Source organism: Hemiscyllium ocellatum, chromosome 13, assembly GCF_020745735.1.
Source record: "Hemiscyllium ocellatum isolate sHemOce1 chromosome 13, sHemOce1.pat.X.cur, whole genome shotgun sequence".
NCBI classification, from domain to species: Eukaryota; Metazoa; Chordata; class Chondrichthyes; order Orectolobiformes; family Hemiscylliidae; genus Hemiscyllium; species Hemiscyllium ocellatum.
The window spans coordinates 7,104,165-7,131,094 of NC_083413.1; the positions used below are offsets into that span (position 1 = coordinate 7,104,165).

Sequence of the window (26,930 nt, forward strand, 5' to 3'; positions counted from 1 at the left end):
GGGGATGAAGGGCTTGTCGTACGGGGAACAGTTGTGGACTCTGGGTCTGTACTCAATGGAGCTTAGAAGAAAGAGGGAGATGTGATCGACACTTAAAGGATACTGAGAGGCCTGGACAGAATAGATGTGGAGAAGGTATTTCCATTTGTAGCAGAGACTAGGATCTGGGGTCACAGCCTCAGAGTGAAGGGGCCACCCTTTAGAACTGAGATGAGGAGGAATTTCTTCAACTAGAGGGTAGTGAATGTATAGAACTCATTGATCGATTGAGCTATTATTGTCACTTATATTGAGATACAGTGAAAAGTGTTGCTTGTGTGCAATACAGGCAGACTGTACCATACAAAGTGCATCAGGGTACCAGAAGAGAGTGCAGAATACAGTGTTAGAGCCACCGAAAAGGTGCACAGAGTGTCAGAGAGAGATAGAGGGACAGATAGATGAGAGATAGAGAGATAAAGAGAGAGAGATATAAAGAGATAGAGAGAGAGATAGAGACATAGAGAGATATATAGAGAGATAGATAGAGAGAGAGAGAGCGCACGCGCGAGAGAGAGAGAGATCGAGTGAGTGAATGAGAGAGAGAGAGAGAGAGAGAGAGAGAAGAATGAACATTTCAGACGTCCATTCAAAAGTCTAATAGCAGCAGGAAAAAAGCTGTTCTTGAATCTACACGTACCACATATTCAGACTTTTATATCTTCTGCCCGTTGGATACAGGTGGGAGAGAGTATAATGGAGTGGGAGGGGTCTTCGATTATGTCGGCTGTTTTCCCGAAACAGTGGGAAGCATGGGCGGAGTCAGTGGATCGGAGGCTGGTTTGCATGATGACCTAGGCTGTGTTCACAACTCTCTGAAGTTTCTTGAGGTCTTGGGAAGAGCGGTTGTATCTGAGCGTATGTCAGACAGAGATTGATAGGTTCTTGATTGGTCAGGGGATCGGGGTAATGGGAAGGAGGCAGGAGAGTGGGGGTTGGGAAACACATCAGCCATGATTGAATGGTAGAGCAGACTTGATGGGCCAAATGGCCTAATTCTGCTCTTATGTCTTATGGTTTAACACTGCATTAAACTTATTAATACTGACCACTGCAGACACCTTGCTCAGATGTGAAACCAGTGTGGATCCACTGTGACTCCTCAGAAATGTAACCAGATTGAATCACAGGATGGCCGACCAGTTACTGTTGGCCTGTAGTCAGCTACACTGCTTTCACCCATAAACCCACCTCTCAGCAGGCATACAACCACAATTTTATTCCAAAGAAGGCAACACTCGAAGAATTCTAAGTTGGTTAAGAATGGGGTTAAATTCAAAGAAAATCCACGCAATGCTGCAAGGGATATTGGCAGCCCAGGAAATTTGGAAGACTGTAGAATTCAGCAAAGGATGACTAACAAACATAAGGAGGGAATAGTTGAAATGTGAGGGAAAACAGACAGTAAAAATATGAAATATCTTTCCTGTAAGGAGGCTTCTTATGTTGTGAAAGACTGCAACAGCAGGTAAGATACTGGGGATCCTGCAGTGAGTAGCTCACCTCTTGCCTCCCCCAAGACTGTGAACTGTCTGCAAAGCTGAAATCTGTGTGCAGCTTCGGTCTCCTTATCTGAGGCGGATGTTCTAGCAACAGAAGGACTGTAATGAAGACCGATTCCTGCAATGGCAGGACTGACATATAATGAGAGATTGGTTCAGTTAGGGCTATAGTCACTGCTATTTAGGAGACTGAGGAGGGGAATCTCGTAGAAATGTGCAAGATCCTAACAGGACTAGACAGGGTCAATGCAGGAAGGATGTTCCTGATGACCGGGGAGTGCAGAACGAGGGGTCACAGTTGAAGGATCCGGGGTAGGCCACTTCAGACTGAGTTGAGGAGAGAGTGGGGAAACATCAAAGCAGCGCTTCACACGAGGCTCCAACAGCACTGATGATGTTCCCTAGCCAGGGAACGAAACGTTTGCAGCAAAAACTTCCAGCTCGGCGAGCAGAACCACAACAGAGAGTGGGGAGCCTGTGGAATCCTCTGTCACAGGGAGTGGTTGAGGTCAAAACCCTCAATGTTTACAAGGAGTGAGACAGAAATTGCTGGAGAAACTCAGCAGATCTGGCAGGATCTTTGAAGAGAAAACAAGAGTCCAGTTTTGGAGAAGAGTCTTCAGAGCTTTCTGAAGGAGGGTCACTGAACTCAACGATCTGCTTTCTCTCCACCAATGCTGCCAGACCTGCTGAGTTTCTCCAGAACTTCCTGTTTTTGTTAATATCAGATCGCCAGCATCCCCACAATTTTCTGTTTTCTTTCAGGAGTCAGATATAGTTCTTAGGACTGAAGGGATCAAAGGGTATGGGGAGAAAGTGGGAACAGGGGACTGAGTTGGATGATCAGCCATGATTGTATTGACTGGTGGGGCAGGCTCAAAGGGCCAAATGGCCTACTCCTGCTCGTATTTGCTTTGTTTCTTTATCGATACATCACTGGGACCAGAGTGCTTCACAATTTGAGCATTACAGTGTATATGTGCTCCTGTCGTTTATCTGCTGCACTGCAACGTCAGATGTCATGCCCCTTCCTGTAGGATCCACTACAGAGGACTATTAAAGTACGTAGCAAATTGACACAAGACTTACAGTTCAACAAAAAAGATACTTGTGATCGAAGTTGTACCAGATCCGAAACAGCCATGCACTTTCAGCCTTGGTGTTGCTTACCTCCTGCTGACTACCACTGTTCTGTGGAGACAAAAATAAACAATTTAAGAATGGGTTACTTCAGCATGACTTGTGGACAAGGAGATGTTATTTTTCAGAGGAGGAGCGGGGATGATGGATCAAATGACCGAGCAGTCTCGCAATGAATAAGCTTTCTCATTAGTATGTAAATTGCAACATCCATAACAGCAGTGTGTTCTCAGCTGCGGAAACAGGGGAAATGAACCCTGCAGACAATCAACAGACATTACAAAAACAGACCATAATATGTCACACAGACAGTGTCCTATTATCACCGACACAAAGATAAAGGATGTTTGGCACTAAAAAAGATTGCAGAGTCTGTCGCCCTGATTCTGAAAGGTGAGGGGACGGGGTCTGGGGCAGGCTGAAGTCCCCCAGGGACACATGATTCAAATCAGATCCTTGATGTGACTCGAGGGTGCAGCGTGGTAACTGAGGCTGGTGCCTGGGTTAAGGGAACAGCTCCATGGGGTGCAAAGGGGAGAACCATTATAGTTTCCAAACATAGAAACTAGGAGCAGGAGTAGGCCATTTGGCCCCTTTGAGCCTGCTCTGTCATTCAATATGATCCTGGCTAAGCGGCCAACTGTTCCTTCCTCCTCCCCCATACCCTTTGATGCCTTTATCCCTAAAAACTATATCTAACTCCTTCCTGAAAACATTCAGGATCTTGGCCTGTTGCAGAGAATTCCATGGGTTCCGGGAAAAGAAATTTCTCCATGTCTCAGACATAAATGGTCGAACCTACACATATGGACTGGATCTGGATTCCCTGGTCCTCCCTGTTTAGAATTTTATAGGTTTGCAAGTTTTGCTGTGGGTAAAGAGAGGCCTAACATTTTCTTCCTGTTTCTCCAAAACACAGCCAGGTCTGGGCCTGCGACAATCTCCAGGGAAGGCTTACCAGGGCTCCCCGGGGTCTCTCCCACACGGAGTCTCCATGGAGACGACTGGATGGTACCAAACCATTCAGCCATGATTTCTAAATTAGGATCCTGCTTTCCTACAGAGGCAGCCTCTAACTCCATGGGGATAAGATGTGGGGAACAACAGGCCCTCAGATAGCTCAGTAGACTTGGCTTGATCCAATGCCTCAAAAGATAGAGAGGGCTGCAATAAGTTGCCCAAAGTGGCACTTTTGAGGTAAGGGGTCATTTCATTGGACAAAAGGATGCAAGGTAGGGACCCCATCACCCTGCTGCCCCATCCAATTTTTCTTTACTCAGTCATGGGATGTGGGGACCACTGGCTAGGCCAGCCTTTATTGTCCATCCCTAATTAGCAGAGGGCAGTTAAGAGGCAGCCATTTTGCCTTGGGGCTGGAGTCACGTGTAGAATAGAATCCCTACATGTGGAAACAGGCCATGTGGCCCAACAAGTCCACACCGACACTACAAAGAGTAACCCACCCAGACCCATTCCCCTAACCCATTACTCTACATTTCTCCTGATTAATGTATTTAATCTACACATCCCTGAACACAATGGGCAGTTTCCCATGGCCAATTCACCTAATCTGCACCCAGAAGAAACCCACGCACACACGGGGAGTATGTGCAAACTCCACACAGTCGCCCAAGGTTTGAATCGAAACTGTGTCCCTGGCACTGTGAGGCAACAGTGCTAACCCCTGAACCACCGTGTTGCCCCCTGGCCAGGCCAAGTAATGAGATAGCTGCTCTTCCCTCAAGGACATCAGTGAACCATATGGGGTTTTTATATCAATAGACAATGGTTACATGGTCAGTCACCGTTAGTTCCAGATTAATTCCAGATGTTACTGAATTCAACTTCCACCATAGGCCATGGAGGGATTTGAACCCTTGCTCCCAAGATGTTAGACTGGGTTCTGGATTGGGAGTCTAGTGGCATTAGCTCTGTCTTTGTCTAGTGTGGGAAGGTTAATGGATGCCATTCCCACCCAGACATGGACTGATGTCCCTAAGTAGGCAATTAGCCTCAATTGAATGCTTGCCAATGGGTAACAAGGTAATTGCCAGGAGCAGGAAGTTTGTAGTCCAGTAGGAGAGTGCACGTTATGACTGCAACATCATTGCTGATCCAGAGAGTCAACCCGGCTAAAATCAAAAAGGATTGTCTGTGAGCGCCAAAGCTCCAGATGCAGCTAGGTTAGTGTGTTAACTGAACTATCCATTTCATTTGCACATGGGGGCAACATGACAATCATTTGCACTTGGGATCATGCTAGAAAATTACAAGTATTGTATTACTCAGCTTTGAGCATGTGAATAAGGACTTTACCTGAGGAAGTATTTGTTCTGTATCACTAAAGCGCTACATTTATGAGACTGACTCAATCCAGGCATAGTCAATTGACTCTGTTCAATCTAGGGCTACAAACAAAACTAGAAAGCACTCCCTTGACTGACATTAGGAAGTTGTATCATCATGGATCATGCCATTGCATCAGTAATGACTATAATTCTTCCAAACTATTGCACCAATTGTACATCAGTCAGAGCATGAATTTATCAGAAGCAGATTTTGGCTTTTTAAGGACTGCAATTTCTTCCTGGGAAAAGGTCAGTTTCGAGATCAATGAAAGTTGGTTGAGCAACAAACAAGAGTAATCCACCCTGCATTGTAAGCACTTCTCTCTGCAGTAACCCCATTTTTTTGAATGCTCCGAAAGTCAGACAATGTGAAGAAGGGAAAATTGGATAGACCTTCGGATGATTAGTTCCTGAGCATGCTCAGATGGACTGCAAAGTCTTTGTAGATCCTGAGCTTTCTAATATTGCTGTGTCTCAGTTATCATCTTGAGGAAAACAACTGCAAGATGTACGTTCATTGACGTGGAGGAAATTGCAACCACTGACTGCTGAATTTCTGTTCTTTTTTTTATTATTTGCTGATGGGATGTAGATATCACTGGCTAGGCCAGCATTTATTGCCCAACTCTAAGTGCCCAAAGAGACAACCAGATTACTGTGGGTATGGAGTCACATGTAGGCCAGACCAGGTAAGGATGGCAGTTTCCTTTCCTGAAGGACATTAGTGAAGCAGATGGGATTTCTCAGACAATCGACAATGGCATTAGATTCTTAATTCCAGTTTTTTAAAAATTGAATTCAAATTCCTCCATCTGCCACGGTGGGATTTGAACCCAGGTCCCCAGAACATTACCTGGGTCTCTGGATTAACAGCCCAGCGATAATACCACTAGGCCATTGCCTATCCTAATACCCTTCAGCTCATCTAGTCAAATCCACACTAGTCCCAATTTCCAGCACTAGGCCCCATAACCTTAAATGTTGTGACATTTCAAATGCTCATCCAAAGACTTTCTCAGGCAATGCATTCCAGAGCCCCGCCACTTATTTGAATGTTTGGCAGATTCTCACATAATGGATTTAATTTCTCCAAAGATGTTTCATGGCACAATTACCCAGTACGAGCACACCATACCCGGTATGAGCCACTTTCTCAAAACGAGAGACTGTCATAGAGTCTAGAGATGTACAGTATGGAAACAGACCCTTCAGTCCAAGTCATCCATACTGACCAGATATCTCAACCCAATCCAGTCTCACCTGCCAGCACCTGCCCCATATCCCTCCAAACCCTTCCTATTCATTTACCCATCCAGATGGCTTTTAAATGTTGTAATTGTACCAGCCTCCACCACATCCTCTGGCAGCTCATTCCATACACGTACCACCCTCTGCATGAAAACGTTGTCCTTTAGGTCCCTTTTATATCTTTCCCCTCTCATCCTAAACCTATGCCCTCTAGTTCTGACCGCCCCCTCCCCGCCACCCCACCCTAGGGAAGAGACTTTGTCTATTTACCCTATCCATGCCCCTCATGATTTTATAAACCTCTATAAGGTCACCCCTCAGTCTCTGACACTCTAAGGAAAACAGCCCCAGCCTGTTCAGCCTCTCCCTATAGCACAAAACCTCCAACCCTGGCAACATCCTTGTAAATCTTTTCTGAACTTTTTCAAGTTTCACAACATCTTTCCGATAGGAAGGAGACCAGAATTGCATGCAATATTCCAACAGTGGCCTAACCAATGTCCTGTACAGCTGCAACATGACCTCCCACCTCCTGTCCTCAATACTCTGACCAATAAAGGAAAGCATAACAAACGCCTTCTTCACTATTCTATCTACCTGCGACTCCACTTTCAAGGAGCTATGAACCTGCACTCCAAGGTCTCTTTGTTCAGCAACACTACCTAGGACCGAACTATTAAGTGTATAAGTCCTGTTAAGATTTGCTTTCCCAAAATGCAGCACCTCACATTTATCTAAACTAAACTCCATCTGCCACTTCACATTAGCCCATCTGATCAAGGTGCCATTGTAATTTGAGGTAACCTTCTTCGCTGTCCACTACACCTCCAATTTTGGTGTCATCTGCAAACTTACTAACTATACTTCTTATGCTCATATCCAAAACATTTATATAAATGATGACAAGTAGTGGACATAGCACCGATCTAAAATCACATTTCTCATCGGAAATTCTGAAAGCATCTTGCATGAGCACTGATATGATTACACATTTATGAATCACTGCCTTCACTCTGGTGTTAAGTTATTACACACTATCAGGTTCAAACGGTGAATGATTTCAGAATCTCTGCAGGCACATTGCAGTGAGTGAAGAGGCAGGAGGATGAAGGCTTTGATTTAACATCACACTTCAGTCTAATAAATAGCAAACTATGGATGTCAAGGGACAGATTCATGAGAAAGTTTGGCAGCCTTCGGTTTTAATAGGTTTCAGGACCGCAATAATCTCAGTGGTACTGTGTGTGGTTCAGATAGATTACCATTGTAAGCAATAAGCCTCAGACTCGTGGGTTGTTAAAAATTTAAAAACATGGAACATGTCCATAAGTCACTACATTTGCAGTGGTTGCTACTTTTATGGGGTTGTGTGTTGTGTGAGTGCCTCCCCTTTGATTTTAAATTAACAGCTGCCTTGGCAGACTTTGTAGTGTTTGGAAAGTGTAGCAGTGATTGGGAAGCAGGAATGCCTGATAGGGCCTTTTAGAGAATTTCTTGTGACCCAGGAGAATTAGGAGTGCTCCCTGGCCTCCCCAATAGGCTTTTGGCCTCACGAGTGCCTGTCACATAGAGATAAGAGTAGGCCATTCATTGCCTCCTATCTGTTCCACCATTCAGTGATGATGTGGAGGTACCGGTGTTGGACTGCGTGGACAAAGGAAGGAGAAGTGCTCCAAAAGCTAGTGCTTCGAAATAAACCTGCTGGACTATAACCAGGTGCTGTGTGATTTTTAACTTTGACCACGCAGTGAAAACTTGCAGCTTAATTCCATAAACCTGCCTTTGACCCATATTCCTTTATAGCTTTGCTTAACCATGTTCCCAGTTCTCAAATATCCAACCACTGGAAATAGCTTTATCTTTATCAAACTTATCTTAGTCTGTTAGTACCTTGAAGTTTTCAATCAGATGACCCATGCACTGTCTACAATAAATGTAAAGACAATTAGCGAGTTTTGAGAAGATGTGTAGTTCAGGTTGAGGTTCTGGGTGTAGGTTTGCTCGCTGAGCTGGAAGGCTCATTTTCAGATGTTTCGTCATCATTCATCATCAGTGAGTCTCCAGATGAAGCATTGCTGGCGTTTCCTGCTTTGTATGTTTGGGTTTCCTTGGGTTGGTGACTTCATTTCCTGTGGTGACATAATTTCCAATTCTTTTTCTTAGGGGGTGGTAAATAGGGTCCAAGTCAATGTATTTGTTGATAGAGTTTTGCTTGGAATGCCATGCTTCTAGGAATTCTTGTGCATGGCTCTGTTTGGCTTGTTGTCCCAGTCGAAGTGGTGTGCTTCCATATGAATATGTCAGGATACTAGTGAGAGTGGGTCATGTCGTTTTGTGGCCAGTTGATGTTCATGTATCTGTCAACAAACACATTGACTTGGACCCTATTTATGACCCCCTGAGAAAAAGAACAGGAAATGACATCACCACGCGAAATGACATCATCACATGAAATGACATCACCAACCCAATGAAACCCAAACATATAAATAGAAAACAGGAAACACGAGCAGTGCTTCGTCTGGAGGCTCACTGAAGATGTTACTTAGTAGGGTGACAAACCTTCCAGCTCAGTGAGCAAACCTACACGCAGACCAAAGACAATTTCAAACATTTAGTTATTAAAGGATAAATGTGAGGTAATCCACTTAGGCAGGACAAACAAGGCAATGGAATACATGATGGATAAAGAGTACAGCTGGAGAAAACACATCAGGTCAAGCAGCATCGGCAGGAAGGAGACAGGGAGAATTAACATTTCAGGTTGGAACCTTATGGCTATAATGAAACAAAAAAGCACTGATCCAGACGAGAGCTTAATAAATAAGAAAAGGTCAGCTCTGATTGAAAGCAAAAGCATGAAACCAAGACAAAGGTGTTTGATGGAAAAGATATCAGAACAGAGGAGAGAGTTCATAATCTAAAGTAGCTGAATTTAAGGGTGGGTCCAAAAAACCGGGGAGCGCCGAATCAGAAACTGAGGTGCTGTTCTTCAGCTTGTGCTGGGCTTCACAGGAACACTGCAGGAGGTAGGACAGAGATGTAATTGTGACAGCATCACGCGGATTGAAGTGGGAAGGGACATATTGCAAAACACTCAGCTTGTCTGCACTTAGTCTCCATCGTATAGAGGACACCACAGTGTACTAGAATGGAATAACTGCTTCACCAGAAACAAGTGTTTGGGGCTTTGAACTGTAGGGAAGGAGGAAATTAAAGGGCAAGGGTGACACCTTTTGTGACTGCATTGAAAAGTGCTGTGGGAGGGGAATATAATACTATCTAATATGTCAAAGGGATGGACCAGGCCATCGCAAATGGAGGTGAAGCTGGGACTCCTCTTCAGAACTGGACCCAAAACGTTAACTCTATCTCCAGCAGTTTCAGATCTTCAGCATCTGCAACGTCTTTGTTTTTTTTCCTTTTAGAAGGGAAAGTGTGTTTGGTGGTGGTGACCTTCTACAGATGGTGGAAATGATCTTAATAAGAAGGATGGCACGGTGCCTCACAGCACCAGGGATTTGGCTTTAATTCCAGCCTTGGGTGATGCCTGTGTGGAGTTTGCGATTGTCCCCGTGTCTGTGTGGGTTTCCTCCGGGTGCTCTGGTTTTCTCCCACAGTCCTAAGATGTGCAGGTTATGGTGGATTGGTCATGCTGAATTGACAATTGTGTCCAGGGATAGATAGTCTTAGGTGGTTAGCCTTGGGAAATGCAGGATTACAGGGGTTGGATAGGGTAAGAGGTATGTCTGAGTGAGATGTAGGGTCGGTGAGGACTTGATGGGTTTAACGGTCTGCTCCCACAATGTAGGGATTCTGTAGTGGAAAACACTCCTTCGAATGGGGAGACTAGAAGGTGAGATGGAAGGTGAGGATGTGGCTCTGGAAGGGGGAGCAGGGGGTGAGGGCTGACGTGAGGACAATAGGTAGCTAAAAGTCTTGTGAACCATCACTATGGGAGTGGTGAAGAATTCTTACTTGAGGGAAAAGCAAAACATGAATCCCATTGGGCATCTGAGCGGCTTCTAATTAATTCATCAATTTTTTTTACACTGGAGAAATAAATTTATAGTCAATATTTTGAAACCATTGTGTAAGACAAAGATAAAAAAGCAGTGAATGTAGCAAAAAGGTAATTTGTATCTCAGATCTGGCACCTCAGTTTCGTCAGATCTGGCACCGTTTTCTTTGGTGCTCCATTTACTTAATATCCTAAGGGAAAATTCAACATAATTTCACACAAACTTCAACATCCATAAGTGATCCATTACCTACAGGTGTGACAAGTTCACAAATTTGAAACATTAATTCAAATTTGACCAGCTGATCTCCAATTAGAATTGCTTAGTCTCAGAAGTATTCCCTGAAGTCTTTAATTCTTTCTCTCTATATCTTAAAGTCCACAAACTTCAAACGCGCTCTTATCAAAACATTTGTCAGCTTTTTTCTGTTCAGGATGAATCAGCACAATGCGAACTGCCTTTGCTGGACTATGCTCCACAAACTGTTCACTGGGGCAAAAACACATTTCTTTCTGTATGTGGTTCATAAATATTTTATTACTTTTCACACAGTTCCGTACTAACGGTCCAATTTAAATAAAGTGTCTGTAACTAAAATAGTTTAACAACCTACTTATAGAGTCACAGGCACTGAAGAAAAAGTTGCAAATTTCTTATTACAGAGTTTTGGCCTTGTACTGATGATTATCAACACTGTTTCTTTGCTGCTCTTACCTGGCATTACTCCCCCAGCTTCAGTCTAGGGCATAAAAAGATGCCTGGCAGCTGCTTGGCATGTTGCAGGAACAAAAGAGACTGGGTAAAATCAGTCGGCAGTCCGAATGGCCCACTTTCTCTTTAATTTCAGGTCAACAATGTTATCCAGAACTCCTTTAATCAAAGTACAACCAAGTCCTTCCTTTTAATAACCAGCACCACTTATTCCACACATCCTCAGGACCAGAATCTTGTGATTCTTAAAAATGCATTCTTGGGAGACAAGGAACAGGACACAGAATATATTCTCCATCTACTCATGGGATGTGGATGTATCTGGCTGGGCCATTGTTTACTGCATGTCCCTAACTGCCTGGAGGAGATAGTGAGCAGTTGCCTGCTTGGGCAGCTGAAGCCTTGAGATATGGAGATACCCCTCAATTTTTAAGAGTAAATTAGAGTTAGGGTGGATGGATTTTGATCCAGCGACAGCGAAGGAACAGTAATCGATTGCCAAATTAGGACGATGAGTGGTTTGGAGGGGAACTTGCAGGGGTTGGTATTCCCATGTATCCGCTGCCCTTGTCCTTCTAGATGGAAGTGGTCGTGTGTTTGGAAGCTGCTCTCTATAGAGCCTTGGTGAATTTCTGCAGTGCATCTTGAGGATAGTATATACTGCTGCTATTGTGCGTTGGTGGTGAAACGAATGAATATTGAAGACAATGGAGGTGGTGCCAATCAAACAGGTGACTTTGTCCTGGATGGTGTCAAGCTTCTTGAGTGTTGTTGGAGCTACAGCCATCCAGCAAAAGGGGAGTATTCCATCACATTCCTGACTTGTGCCTTGGAGATGGTGAACAGACTTTGGGGTGTCAGGTGGTGAGTTACTTGTATCTGACCTGTTCTTGTAGCCATTGCATTTAATATGGCTGACCCAGTTTTTGAATGGTACCATCAGGTGAATCAGTGATGGTAATTCCATTAAATTTCAAGAGCAATGGTTAGATTCTCTCTTCTTGGAGATGACCATTGCCAGGTAATTGTGTTCTGCAAATGTTCCTTGTCAATTACAAATGGAAGCCAAGATGTTGGCCAGGCTTTGCTGTATATGGTTACAGATTGTTTCAGTATCTGAGGATTCCTGAATGGAGCTGAATCACAGTGAACATCCCCACTATGACCTTCAGATGGAGGGAAGCACATTGATAAAACTGTTAAAGATGGTTGGGCTGAAGACATGACCTGAGGAACTGCTGTAGTGATGTCCTGGAGATGAGCTGATTCACCTTCAACAATCACAACCATTTCCCTATGTACCACATATGAGTCCAACCAGAGGAGAGTTTGCCCCTGATACCCAATTACTCCAGTTTTGCTAGGGCTCCTTGATGCCACACATGGTTGAATGCAGCCTTGATGTCAAGGGCTATCACTCTCACCTCACCTCTGGAATTCAGCTCTTTTGTCCATGTTCAGACCAAGATTGGATTGAAATCAGAAACTCAATGTGCAGGTTATTGCTGATCAGGTGCTGCTTGATAGTGCTGTTGATGACCCCTTCCATTTCTGCACTGTTGATCATGAGTAGACTGATGGGATGTTAATTGGCTGGGTTGGATTTGTCCTGCTTTTTATGGGCAATTCTCCACATTGTCGGGTAATGCCAGTTTGCATTTGTACAAAAAGAGTTTGGATAGGGGAGCGGCAAGTTCTGGGGGATAAGCCTTCAGTTCTATTGCCGGAATATTATCTCTGCAGTATCCAGTGCTTCCAACTGTTTCTTGATTCATGTAGAGTGACTGGATGTAGGTTTGCTCGCTGAACTGGAAAATTCATGTTCAGGCATTTCATCACCATACTAGGTGACATCTTCAGTGAGCCTCTGGACAAAGCTTCGTATGGAGGCTCACTGAAGATGTTACCTAGTACGGTGACAAAATGTCTGAACATGAACCTTCCAGCTCAGTGAGCAAACCTACATCCAGAACCTCAACCTGAGCTACAAATCTTCTCAAAACTCGCTCATGTGGATCGAATTAGCTGAAGACTGGTATCTGTAATGCTGAAGACTTTGATTTCTAGATCCTCCATTCTGCTAACAACCATACCTCTATAATATAATTCCATTTATTTTCCAACATACAATATACTACCTCACATTTCTCTCACATCTCAAGATTACAGGGACAGGTGGATATTCAACACAGAACCTCGACTAGATATTTTTCAGAACCTAACAAAAATTAATGAATAGATATCAAGGTAGAAAAATGAGAATATCAGAATTTATTTAATGAGGTTCCACCTTTGGACCTTTAAAGGATTAAGTGATCAGATGGTTTGAATTAAAATTGGCTTAGAGATAAGAAATATATAAGGAAGATAAATTGAAGAGCTTTGCTATGGCATTGAGAGGATCCCGAATTGGGATTTACTGAAGGCATACTGCTTCAGCTCTTTCTGGTCATACTGTTGATGGATTATTTGGAAGAAATTAAATTTAGTTTGACATTACTGAATTCACTGTTGAGAAAAGGACAAGTGATTAAATAGAATGAAAATGTTGTGGTTCTGTTCGCCGAGCTGGAAGTTTTTGCTGCAAACGTTTCGTTCCCTGGCTAGGGAACATCATCAGTGCTATTGGAGCCTCCTGTGAAGCGCTGCTTTGATGTTTCTTCCGGCATTTATAGTGGTCTGTTCTTGCCGCTTCCGGGTGTCAGTTTCAGTTGTAGTAGTTTGTATGTGGGGTCCAGGTCGATGTGTCTGTTGATGGATGTTCTTGCCGTTTCCAGGTGTCAGTTTCAGCTGTAGTGGTTTGTATATGGGGTCCAGGTCTATGTGTCTGTTAATGGAGTTTGTGGATGAATGCCATGCCTCTAAGAATTCCCTGGCTGTTCTCTGTCTGGCTTGTCCTATGATGGTAGTGTTTTCCCAGTCAAATTCATGTTCCTGGTTGTCTGAGTGTATGGCTACTAGGGATAGCTGGTCGTGTCGTTTTGTGGCTAGCTGATGTTCATGGATGCGGATTGTTAGCTGTCTTCCTGTTTGTCCTATATAGTGTTTTGTGCAGTCCTTGCATGGTATTTTGTAGACTACGTTAGTTTGGCTCGTGCTGGCTATTGGGTCCTTTGTTCTAGTGAGTTGTTGTCTGAGTGTGGAAGTTGGCTTGTGTGCTGTTATGAGTCCTAAGGGTCGCAGTAGTCTGGCTGTCAGTTCTGAGACGCTCCTGACGTATGGTAGTGTGGCTAGTCCTTTTGGTTGTGGCATGTCCTCGTTCCGTGGTCTATCTCTTAGGCATCTGGTGATAAAGTTGCGTGGGTATCCGTTTTTGGCGAATACCTTGTATAGGTGTTCCTCTTCCTCTTTTCGCAGTTCTGGTGTACTGCAGTGTGTTGTGGCTCTTTTGAATAGTGTCCTGATGCAGCTTCGTTTGTGTGTGTTGGGGTGGTTACTTTCATAGTTTAGGACTTGGTCTGTGTGTGTTGGTTTCCTGTGTACCCTTGTGGTGAATTCTCCGTTGGGTGTTCTCTCTACTAACACGTCGAGGAATGGGAGTTGGCTATCCTTTTCCTCTTCTCTCGTGAATCGTATTCCTGTGAGTGTGGCGTTGATGATTCGGTGTGTTTTTTCTATTTCTGTGTTTTTGATGATTACAAAGGTGTCATCGACATATCTGATCCAGAGTTTGGGTTGGATTTGTGGTAGGGCTGTATGTTCTAACCTTTGCATAACTGCCTCTGCTATGAGTCCCGAGATTGGTGATCCCATGGGTGTTCCGTTGATTTGTTCGCATATCTGATTGTTGAATGTAAAGTGTGTGGTGAGGCACAGGTCCAGTAGTTTAAGTATGCCATCCTTGTTGATAGGTTCGGCCTCCTGTGTTCTGTTATGTATGTCCAGTAGGTTGGCTATTGTTTCTCTGGCTAGGGTTTTGTCAATTGAAGTGAACAGTGCCGTCACGTCGAATGATACCATGGTTTCTTCTTTGTCTATGTGTGTATTCCTGATGATGTCCAAGAATTCCTGTGTTGATTGTGTGGAGTGTTTGGATCTGCTGACTAGGTGTTTCAGTTTTTGTTGTAGTTCTTTGGCCAGTTTGTATGCTGGTGTCCCTGGTAGTGATACTATGGGTCTGAGTGGGATGTCTGGTTTGTGTACTTTGGGTAGTCCGTAGAATCTGGGGGTGTTGTTGCTTTCAGGTTTCATTCTTTGCTGGTCCGCTTTGGTTATCTGTCCATTTTTTTGTAGATTCCTTAGTGTGTTGATTATTCTATTGGTGAGTTGTGGTGTGGGGTCGGAATCCTTCATTTGGTAGGTGTTGGTGTCTGCGAGTAGTTGTTGTGCTTTATTGATGTAGTCTGATTTATCTAAGATGACCGTCATTCTGCCTTTATCTGCCGGTAGTATGATTATGTTCTTGTCATTTTTCAGTGCTTTCATCCACAGTGGCATTCATCCACAAACTCCATTAACAGACACATAGACCTGGACCCCATATACAAACCACTACAGCTGAAACTGACACCCGGAAACGGCAAGAACATCCATCAACAGACACATCGACCTGGACCCCACATACAAACTACTACAACTGAAACTGACACCCGGAAGCGGCAAGAACAAACCACTATAAATACCGGAAGAAACATCAAAGCAGCGCTTCACAGGAGGCTCCAATAGCACTGATGATGTTCCCTAGCCAGGGAACGAAACGTTTGCAGCAAAAACTTCCAGCTAGGCGAACAGAACCACAACAACGGACACCCGAGCTACAAATCTTCAACCAGACTTTAGAATGAAAATGAATAATGATGAAAGATGTTTGGATGGTTGATATAGAAGGACTAAAGAATGACACATGGATGAGCACCTGGATAAATGTAAGGCTGAACACATTACAAATGGACCTTCACAATGTCAGGGTGACAAGCCTCTAAAGTAAGGTGAAAACAAAAGGATTTGTGTCTGATTATTCATTACTATACAAGAATCTAATCAATCTTCAATCAAGCAATAGTCTGCACTTTGACAGTGTTTTATAAGAATGCAAGAACTAGAAGCAGGAGGCGGCCATTCAGCCCCTTGAACCTGCGCCGCCATTTGATATGAATGTGGCTGATCTCATCTCGGCCTCAATTTAACTTCCCTCCCCTCTCTCCATAACCCTTTGGCCCATTACTAATTAAAGATCTGTCTATCCCCTCCTCAAATTTATCTGATATCCCAGAATCCACAGTCCTCTGGGGATACACAACTCCTTGAGAGAAGTAATTCCTCCGCATTTACGTTTTAAATCTGCCGCCCTTTTCCTAAAACTATGACGTCTCACGCTAGATTTTCCCACCTGGGGAAAGATCCTCTCTACGTCTCCTTTACCAATCCCCTTTAGCATCTTACATACCTCAATTACATCTCCTCTCTTTCTTATAGATTTCTAGAGACTGTAGACATACATTGCTCAAACTCTCTTCATAAAGCTGTCATCTCGGGAATGAATCGAGTGAATGTGATCACAAATGAAAAATGGCCACAGGTGAGAGAAAATGGCCGCGGGTGAGGGAAAATGGCCGCAGGTGAGGAAAAATGGCCGCAGGTGAGGAAAAATGGCCGCAGGTGAGGAAAAATGGCCGCAGGTGAGGAAAAATGGCTGCAGGTGAGGAAAAATGGCTGCAGGTGAGGAAAAATGGCCACTTTAGGAAGTGGCTGCGGACTGTCATGATTCACTTCAACTTTTGGTGAAAAGATGGCATTACATTGTCCTTAGTATAGCCCCAACAACAGAATTTCAGTGGACCATCCAATGTACTTTTTGGTGAACTTAGTACCTTCAAGGTAAAGATGTCAATCTCGGTAAAAGGAACACTAATCTATTTTTGGCAGTCAGGTCCAGCATAAACCACTTGCAATTCACATAGCCACGGAAACAAATATTGTTCATTTTTTTCCATTTTCAATTTCTCAACTTGCTCAGCACATTATCAACACAAATACTACGATTGGTACTTTGGCACAAGGGGGCAGAAGCTGAGAGACCATGGAAAGGCAGAGAAGGAAGTCGAGGGTCAGTTTCTCATTTCACTCCACCTAGAGACGCCCATCAATAAGCTTCTCAGACCAAATTTGAGCTGAGCTGGGGTGTTTAAACATTCTCCCAACAAAAGGAAACACAGTTAGCAGATATTAACATCGAAATTTAAAGAATTTCCAAACAAAAGAAGATAAAGAAAGATCCTCAGAAATTGGGACCGGTTCCAAAAAGCAAAATGACTGAAGAACGTTGCATTGCTATGAGGAAAACAGTAAGTCAGGAATGTAAGAGACTTAGATCGAATTGTATGTTCAAAGTTTGGCAGGTTATTCCTGTGAAGAAACCAGTACAAAAACAAAAAACACATCAGCCATGATGGAATGGCGGAGTAGATTCAATGAGCCAATGGGCTGACTCTGCGCTACTTTATCTTACGGTCACATACACATTGGACTTGCACAACTGTTAATCTAACGTCAAATATATAAAATACATTGCAGCTAAAACTAAAGGTCCTCCCTGATTGGGTAGAAGGGTGGTAGTTGGATCAGTATTGTGGTCACATTAAATTATCTGTTTCTGCCTGGGCCATCAGATTATATAGAAGGTACGCGTTGTTTGCACAACTCTGGATTATACCACGTGCAGTACTTAATCTGTAAGGCTTTTCATTCTGCCCTCCTCTCATGACTTCCATTATATTTGGAACAAGGAGGCCTGGTCCGAGCAATGTCAAGTTGAAGTTCTCTGGTTGGACTGGCCCACAAGTGAGAATAGCCATACAGTCCATGTATGCGTTACTAATCGTCGATATCAACGCTGACCACTGCAATTGCTGTGATTCTCTCTTACTTATGATCTGCCTTTATGTTGCTGCTGCTGGCACTGACCCACATAAGACTTGTCGTCAAAGTGGTAACTTTACTGCAAGTGTAGTTCCTTAAATGCACAAAATCAAATTATTCTTTCATCCGACACTTGAACAGAATCAAAATTTTGCACTTTAGAAATTAAGTTAACACAAGGCTGTCCATGTGTAAAACTAGCCCAGGGATAGAAGTTCAAGTATTGTTACAACACCATAAGGTAAAGAAGCAGAATTAGACTCTACACCCCAGAGAGTGAGCTCCACCATTTGATCATGACTGATGTACTTCTCAGAGCTGAAAATGTGTTGCTGGAAAAGTACAGCACGTCAGGCAGCATCCAAGGAACAGGAGATTCGACGTTTCGGGCATAAGCCCTTGATTCCTGAAGAAGGGCTTATGCCCGAAACGTCGAATCTCCTGTTCCTTGGATGCTGCCTGACCTGCTACGCTTTTCCAGCAACACATTTTCAGCTCTGATCTCCAGCATCTGCAGACCTCACTTTCTCCTCTGATATACTTCTCAGACCCACTCTCCTGCCTGTTCCCAGTAACCTTTGATTCTGTTACAAATGAAGAACCTACCTGTCTCTGTCTTAAAGACACTCAATGACTTGGCCTCCCACAGCCCTCTGCTGTCATGAGTTCCACACAGTTACCACCCTCTGGCCGAAGACATTTCTCCACATCTCTTCTAAAAGGTCATCCCTTCACTGAGGCTGTGCCCCTGGGTTCTAGTCTCTCCTACTGGTGGAAACATCTTCTCCATGTCCACACTATCCAGGTCTCTCAATATTCTGTACGTTTCAATCGGACCCCACCTCATCCTTCTAAACTCTACTGAGGACAGATCCAGAGTACTCAACCACTCCTCATATGACAAGCCCATCATGCCCGGGATCATTCCTGTAAACCTCTGAACCCACTCCAACACCGGCACATCATTCCAAAGACAGGAGGCCCAAAACTGCTCACAACATTCCAAATGCAGTCTGACCAGAGCCTTATCTAGCCTCAGCAGTACATCCCTGCTCTTGTATTCTAGCCCTCTTGAAATGAATGCTAACATTGCATTTGCCTTCCTGACTACCAACTTAAGAGAAGCCTGAACTGGGGCTCCCAAGTCCCTTTATGCTTCAAATTTCACAAGCATTTCCCTATTTAGAAAATAGACTATACTTCTATTCTTCCTTCTCAGACTTTCCCACGTTGTACTCATCTGCCACTTCTTTACCAATTTTCCTAACCTGTCCAAGTGCTTCTGCAGCCTTCCTGCTTCCCCCCCACCAATTTTTGTGTCATCTGCAAACTTAGCAACAATGCACTCAGTTCCTATGTCCAGATTGCTAACGTATACTGTGAATAGTTACCGTTCCAACACAACCCCCTGCAGAAATCCACTACTCACCAGCTGCTATTCTCAAAAAGACCTCTTTACTCCTAATCTTTGCCTTCTACCAGTCAGTCAACCCTCTATCAAAGCCGGTACCTTGTCCCTAACACCACGGGGTCCACTATAGCAGCCTCCTGTGCGACACTTGTTAAAGGCCTTTTGACAATCCAAATAAATCAGGTCCATTGGCTATCATTTTTCTAACTTGCTCATTGCCTTCTAACAGATTTGTCAGACAAAGCCTCTCCTTGACGAAGATGTGCTGACTCAGCCCTATTGTACCCTGCACTTCCAAGTACTCTGCAATTTCATTGTTAATTATGGACCCTAACATCTTACTAATGACTGAGGACAGGCTAACCAGCCTATAAATTCATCCTCTCTCCCTTCTTGAACAGGGGGGTTACATTAGAGATCTTGGGTCAGCACGGTGGCACAGTGGTTAGCACTGCTGCCTCACAGCGTTAGGGACCTGGGTTCGATTCCAGCCTCAGGTGACTGTCTGTGTGGAGTTTGCACATTCTCTCCGTGTCTGTGTGGTTTTCCTCCCACAGTCCAAAGATGTGCGGGTTAGGTGAATTGGTCATGCTAAGTTGTCTGTAGAGTTAGGCGCATTAGTTAGGGGGAATGGGTCTGGGTAGATTACTCTTCGGATGGTCGGTGTGGACTAGTTGGGCCGCAGGGCCTGTTTCCACACTGTAGGGAATCTAATCTAATCACCAGCGTCTCCACAATCTCCTCAGCTATCTCCTTCAGAACTCTGGGGTGTAAGTCCATCCAATCTGGGTAATTTATCCACCTAAAGGCCTTTCAGCTTCCCCAGCGACTTCTCCTGAGTGATGGCCACTACATTCACCTCTGACCCCTCACTCACTTGACTTCCTGGTATCTAGCTGGTGTTTTCCACTGTGAAAACTAATGCAAAATGTCTGTTCAGTTCCTCCACCTTTTATAGAGTCATAAAGATGTACAGCATGGAAAAGACCCTTCGATCCAACCCATCCACACCAATCAGATATCTCAACCCAAACTAGTCCCACCTGCCAGCACCAGGCCCATATCCCTCCAAACCCTTCCTATTCATATACCCATCCAAATGTCTCTTAAATGTTGCAATTGTACCAGCCTCCACCACTTCCTGTGGCAGCTCATTCCATACACGCACCACCCTTTGCATGAAAAAGTTGCCCCGTGGGTCTCTTTTATATCTTTTCCCTCTCATACTAAACCTATGCCCTCTAGTTCTGGACACCCCACCCCAGGGAAAAGACTTTGTCTACTTATCCTATCCAATGCCCCTCATAACTTTATAAACCTCTATAAGGTTACCCCTCAGCCTCCGATGCTCCAGTGAAAACAGCCCCAGCGAAAACAGCCTCAGCCTGTTCAGCCTCTCCCTATAGCTCAAATCCTCCAACCCTGGCAACATCCTCATATATCTTTTCTGAACCCTTTCAAGTTTCACAATATCTTTCCGATAGGAAGGAGACCAGAATTACACGCAATATTCCAACAGTGGCCTAACCAATATCCTGAACAGGCGCAACATGACCTCCCAACTCCTGTACTCAATACCCTGACCAATAAAGGAAAGCATACCAAATGCATTCTTCACTCTCCTATCTATCTGCGACTCCACTTTAAAGGAGTTATGAACTGCACTCCAAGGTCTCTTTGTTCAGCAACACTTCCTAGGACCTTAGCAGGATTTATACACTTAATGGTAAGATTTACTTTCCCAAAATGCAGCATGTTGCATTTATCCGAATTAAACTTCATCTGCCACTTCTTGGTCTACTGCTCTGCCCTCATCAATCCTCTTTGTTACATCTTCAAAAAACTCAATCAAGTTTGTGAGACATGATTTCCCATGCACAAAGCCATGTTGACTATCCGTAATCAGTCCTTGCCTTTCCAAATACATGTACACCCTGTCCCTTAGGATTCCCTCCAACAACTTGCCCACCACAGACATCAGGCTCACCGGTCTATAGTCCCCTGGCTTGTCCCTACCACCTTTCCTAAACAGTGGCGCCACATTAGCCAACCTCCAGTCTTCTGGCACTTCACCTGTGACTACCGATGATGCAAATATCTCAGCAAGAGGCCCAGCAATCACTTCTCTAGCTTCCCACAGAGTTCTAGGGTACACCTGATCAGGTCCTGGGGATTTATCCACTTTTATGCGTTTAAAGACATCCAGCACTTCCTCCTCTGTAATATGGACATTTTGCAAGGTGTCACAATCTATTCCCTACTTTCTATATCTTCCATATCCTTTTCCACAATAAATACTGATGCAAAGTACTCATTTAGTATCTCCCCCATTTTCTGCAGCTCCGGGGCCCTATTCTCTCCCTAGTTACCCTTTTGTCCTTAATGCACTTGTGAAAACCCTTTGGATTCTTCTTAACTGTATTTGCCAAAGCTATCTCATGTCCCTCTTTACTATTTGTCCAGCCTTATTTTCCAGGGGTCTTAAAAAAAAGCCTCTTGCAACCTTTTTCTCTATCACTGGCTCGCTTACCCTCATATTTCATCTTCACCCTATCATCACTTTTGAATTGTCCTCTGCTGGTTTTTAAAGGTTTCCCAAACCTCTGGCTTTCCACTAATCTTCAGCACATTGTGTGCTTTTTCTTTGGCTTCAATGCTGTCCCTGACTTACCTTGACTTGACTGAAGATAAATCAACATATGCTGCAGATCGTTAAAAAATGTTTTGTACAGAAACTTAAGAAGAAAAACTCAGCATGGATTTACAAAAGCAGTATTTTGTTAGCGATAACATTAAGATGTTAGTGGGGAACTGGATTCTGTCTGATCTCCTGGATTTTGGAGGGTAATGGAATCTTCTGTGCTGCATTTTATATGGTCTTTGAGAACACTTTTGACAAAATCTCATTTGAATGGTTCGTTACTAAATTAAGAATCACGGAAGTCTGGGATGTAAAAGAGGTCTGGATAAAATGATTACAGAATAGGAATGTAGAAAGCATTCATTTGTCGGGGGCGTGGTGGGGAAATGAAAACCTCAGAGGAGCGTGAGTTGGGGTATGGAGGGTAAATACTGGAGAAAATACAAAGCCAATTCCAACTCACTGACGTCTGTAATTGGAATGGTCTTACCAGAGGCTGATTATTAACATGTACTAAACAAGATTAGAGTGTACAAAATTAAAAATCACACAACACCAGGTTATAGCCCAACAGGTTTAATTGGAAGCACTAGCTTTCAGAGCGCCACTCTTACATCAAGTGGTTGTGGTGTACATGATTGTACGACACAGAATTTATAGCAAAAGTTTACAGTGTGATGTAATTGAAATTATATATTAAAAAATACCTTGATTGTTTAAGAGATGCGGTGTTGGACTGGGGTGGACAAAGTTAAAAATCACACAGCACCAGGTTATAGTCCAACAGGTTTAATTGGAAGCATTAGCTTTAAGACCGAGGAGTGGCGCTCCGAAAGCTACAGCTTCCAATTAAACCTGCTGGACTATAACCTGGTGTTGTGTAATTTTTAACTTTGATTGTTTAAGTCTCTCATCTGTTCGAATGACCATGTTAGTTTCCCTTCTAGAGTTACATTCTCAAGTGAACTTAAGCCCTTCATCAAAAACCCCTTTGCCTGAAACATCGATTTTCCTGCTCCTTGGATGCTGCCTGACCTGCTATGCTTTTCCAGCACCACTCTAATCTTGACTTTAATCTCCAGCATCTGCAGTACCCACTTCTGCCCACATGTACTAAACACTCTATTTGAGCAATACTTTAACTGAGCTTCCAGTTTAATAGCCTATCTATGGGTTTCCAGATGCAGTAGCCAATGAAAACAAGGTGAGAACTAAACAGTGATTCAGAGTCTCATCTCATCTTGTGGAAGTGCAGCACGAAAACATGTGGTCCTTCCCATTGCTGGGAAAGTGCTTGCTCAAGAGTACTTTTACTGAGAGTTTCCTTTCCACACTTTGGAGATTTTTCTGAAACCCATCAGGCCTTGGCTGTGTTAGACATGACGAACGTCAGCAGAGAAACAACAATGGCCTACTGGTCAGAGACCTGGCACTGGATGGTCAGGTTTCCAATCTAACGGGACCTTTCCTGAATCTGGGAAGCTTTCAAAAATTTAAAACAATGCATCAATGATCTCACTAACCAATTCATGTAAAACCCTCGGATGAAATCAATCAGGAGTCAGGAACCTTGGGTCAGCCTGTGGGTCTAACAGCTTATGCCACTGCACTGATTATTTTGATTTTGCTGAGTTCCTCCATTCCTTCCATTTCCAGATTTGTTGTTGTTTCTGGGATGTACCAACCATACCCTATAGTGAAGACTGATGCAAGATAACAGTTCAATTCATCTGCCAACTCCTCATTTTCCTGTATCAGTTCTCCAGACTCACTTTCCATTGGTCCAACACTCACTTTCACAAATCAATTTTTAGATTTTTTAAAAATACTGTTAGAAACTCTTACCATCAGTTTTTGGTATCCCTGGGTAGCTTTCTCTTGTACTCTACTTTTTCCTCTCATTAATGTTTTTGTCACTTGTTTGTATTCTTTACATGGGCATGTCTCTTGCCCTTCCTGTCTGAGAGTTCAGTACCCCCTTGGGATGGCTGAGTGGGGAAACACCAGCAACTGTTCAGATCCTATTTATGCTTTAGGGGATACCTGCCTAGGTGGATCATAGGGTCACATTGGAAGCTGCTGGAGATGTGTCCTTTCCAACCCTTTGGCTCCTGTAAAGTCACCTTCAGCAGTGTACGGATCTCAATTTGGCCATCACCCACCCTGTCATAGAGCTGTACAGAAAGGAAACAGTCCCTTTGGTCAAACTCGTCCATGCCGACCAGATATCCTAAATTAATCTAGGCCCATTTGCCAACATTTGGCCCATATCCCTCTAAACCCTTTCTATTCATATATCCATTCAGATGGCAGCTCATTCCATGCATGTACCACCCTCTGGGTGAAAAAAAGTTGCCCTTAGGTACCTTTTAAATCTTTCTCCTCTCACCTTAAACCTATGCCCTCTAGTTTTGGACTCTCCTCCCCTGGGAAAAAGACCTTGGCTAATTGGCCTATCCACGATCCTCATGATTTTATAAACCTCTATAAGGTCACCTCTCAGCCTCTAACACTGTGGGGAAAATAGCCCTAGCCTATTCAGCCTCTCCCTATAGCTCAGACCCTCCAACCCTGGCAACATTCTCATGTAGCTTTTTTGAACCCTTTCAAGTTCCACAACGTCCTTCTTATAGAAGGGAGACCATAACTGAATGCAGAATTGAATCTCTTATTATCAAAAGTGGCCTTTCCAATGTCCTGTAGAGCAGCAACATGACCTCCCAACTCGTGTACTCAATGCACTGACCAATAAAGGCAAGCATACCAAACGCCTTCTTCACTAACCTGTCTAGCTGCGACTCCACTTTCAAGTAATTGTCATTGGTCACATTATATTAATTTCTTCAGAAATGACAACAGAAGCCACTTATCATCCAAGCAACAAGGCAAATAGTTAGGAAACTGCCAATGGATGGATTATTCAAGACTTTGGAAAAGAAATAATTCTGACTGACAGTCAGAAGTGAACAATGAAGAAGCAATGTCTATCACGACTGCTTCAGCATTTTATTTAGAGTGGTTTATTTTGTACTTACCACACATACACTTTCCCTGTTAAGTTCATCATCTGGATTTACACCCACCCTGTCACACAAAGAAAATGAAGAGAATCAGTGAAAGGATTACTTGGTGATCTGTGTCCTTCAATTTTGAACACAAGTACTGAACATTCCAAATTCTACTGTGGCTGCTGAATTTGACCTCGATTTACTGACAGAACATTAAACTCGGATGCAATTTTCTCCTTTAAATAGGAGGATCAAGTTGTCATGAAAATATCAGGCTCTAACTAGTCACTTAGGAAATAAAAGAGCTTTGAATGAACAGCCAATATCGTGCTCCATGCCTTTTTTTTAAACACGTCTTGTGCTGAGATACACTCTCTTTTCACCTGCATTAAGAAATTAGCAACATTATACAACATTTTTTACATTCTGCTTCAGACAACAACACTGCCATTGCAGCATCTTCTTTCCCCTGTAATGTGTGAAATGCCGAAAGGTTAAGGAAACAGATATAAATCTCTGTGCTTCTGTGTTTCTCACCTGCTGAATATTCCTGATTTTAATTAATAAGGTGACGCAGTGACCTACTGGTATTATCTACTAATACAGAGCCCCAGGTAATGTTCTGAGGATCCAGGTTCAAATCCCACCATGGTCCAATTTGAAGACACAGGAGTTGAGAGTCTAATGATAATGAAACCACTGTCAATGGTCAATACAAAACCCATCGGCTTCACTAATTCCCTTGAGGGAAGGAAGGCTGCTTCATAACTTTGTCTGCCTACACATGCAAAGGGGAGGTAGTAATGGTATTATCGCTGGATTGTTAATCCAGAGACCGGGATAATGTTCTGAGGACCTGGGTTCAAAGCCTGGCATGGCAGATGGTAGAATTTAAATTCAATTTTAAGATATTCTGGAATCGTAGAATCCCTATTGTGTGGAAACAGGCACTTCAGCCCAACAAGTCCACAATGACCTTTTGAACAGTATTCCACCCAGACCCATTCCCACACCCTATTACTCGACATCTCCCCCTGACTAATGCACCTAACCTACACACCCCTGGACACTATGGACAATTTAGTGTGGCCAATTCATCTAACTTGCACATCTTTGGATTGTGGGAAGAAACCAGAACATCCGGAGAAAACCAATGCAGACACGGGGAGAATGCACAAACTCCACACAGACGATCGCCCAAGGCTGGAATCAAATGTCAGACCCTGACGCTGTGAGGCAGCAGTGCTAACCACTAAACCACCGTACTCTGGTGACCAAGAATTCCTTGTCACTGTTTGGGAAAAACCCATCTGCTTCACTAATGTCCTTTAGGGAAGGAAACCGCTATCCTTACCTGGTCTGGCTACACGTAACTCCAGAACCACAGCAATGTGGTGGATCCTTAATTGCCCTCTGGGTAATTATAGAGGGGAAATACATGGCCAGTAATGCCCACATCCTGTCATTGAAGAATGAGGAAATAATTGCTTCCTTCAAGTGACAAAACTCTGAAATTCATACCCAAACCTCTCCACCTCAAGACCTCTTTCCTTCTTTAAAACATTCCTTAAAACCACTCTCTGACTCAGGGTTTAATCCCCTGATCTGTCAATATTTCCTTACATTGGCTCCTTATCAACATTTTGATAGCATTCCTAAGAACCAGCTTGAAAATGTGTTGCTGGTTAAAGCACAGCAGGTCAGGCAGCATCCAAGGAACAGGAAATTCGACGTTTTGGGCCAGAGCCCTTCATCAGGAATGGCCCAAAACGTCGAATTTCCTGTTCCTTGGATGCTGCCTGACCTGCTGTGCTTTAACCAGCAACACATTTTCAGCTCTGATCTCCAGCATCTGCAGACCTCACTTTTTAGTCTAAGAACCAGCTTGGAATGGTTTCCTATCTTCAAGTTGCTATATAAATGCAAGTTGTGTTTGTCACCGTTGAACAAGAGAACATGGACCATCCTGATCTTGATCCTTCATCATCAAAAGTACGTGCAC

At 43.6% G+C, this 26,930-nt stretch overlaps 1 protein-coding gene across 1 annotated transcript in view; it reads right to left on the minus strand.

Moving 5' to 3' along the window:
- Nucleotides 1–26,930, minus strand: part of LOC132821767 (sodium/hydrogen exchanger 9-like) — a 488,707-nt gene that overhangs the window by 92,746 nt on the left and 369,031 nt on the right. The window contains exons 13-14 of the mRNA XM_060834524.1: nt 24,956–25,004; nt 2,650–2,732 (exon numbers count right to left, since the gene is read on the minus strand). Of these exons, the coding sequence (XP_060690507.1) occupies nt 2,650–2,732; nt 24,956–25,004 (132 nt within the window). The remainder of the gene's footprint in view (nt 1–2,649; nt 2,733–24,955; nt 25,005–26,930) is intronic.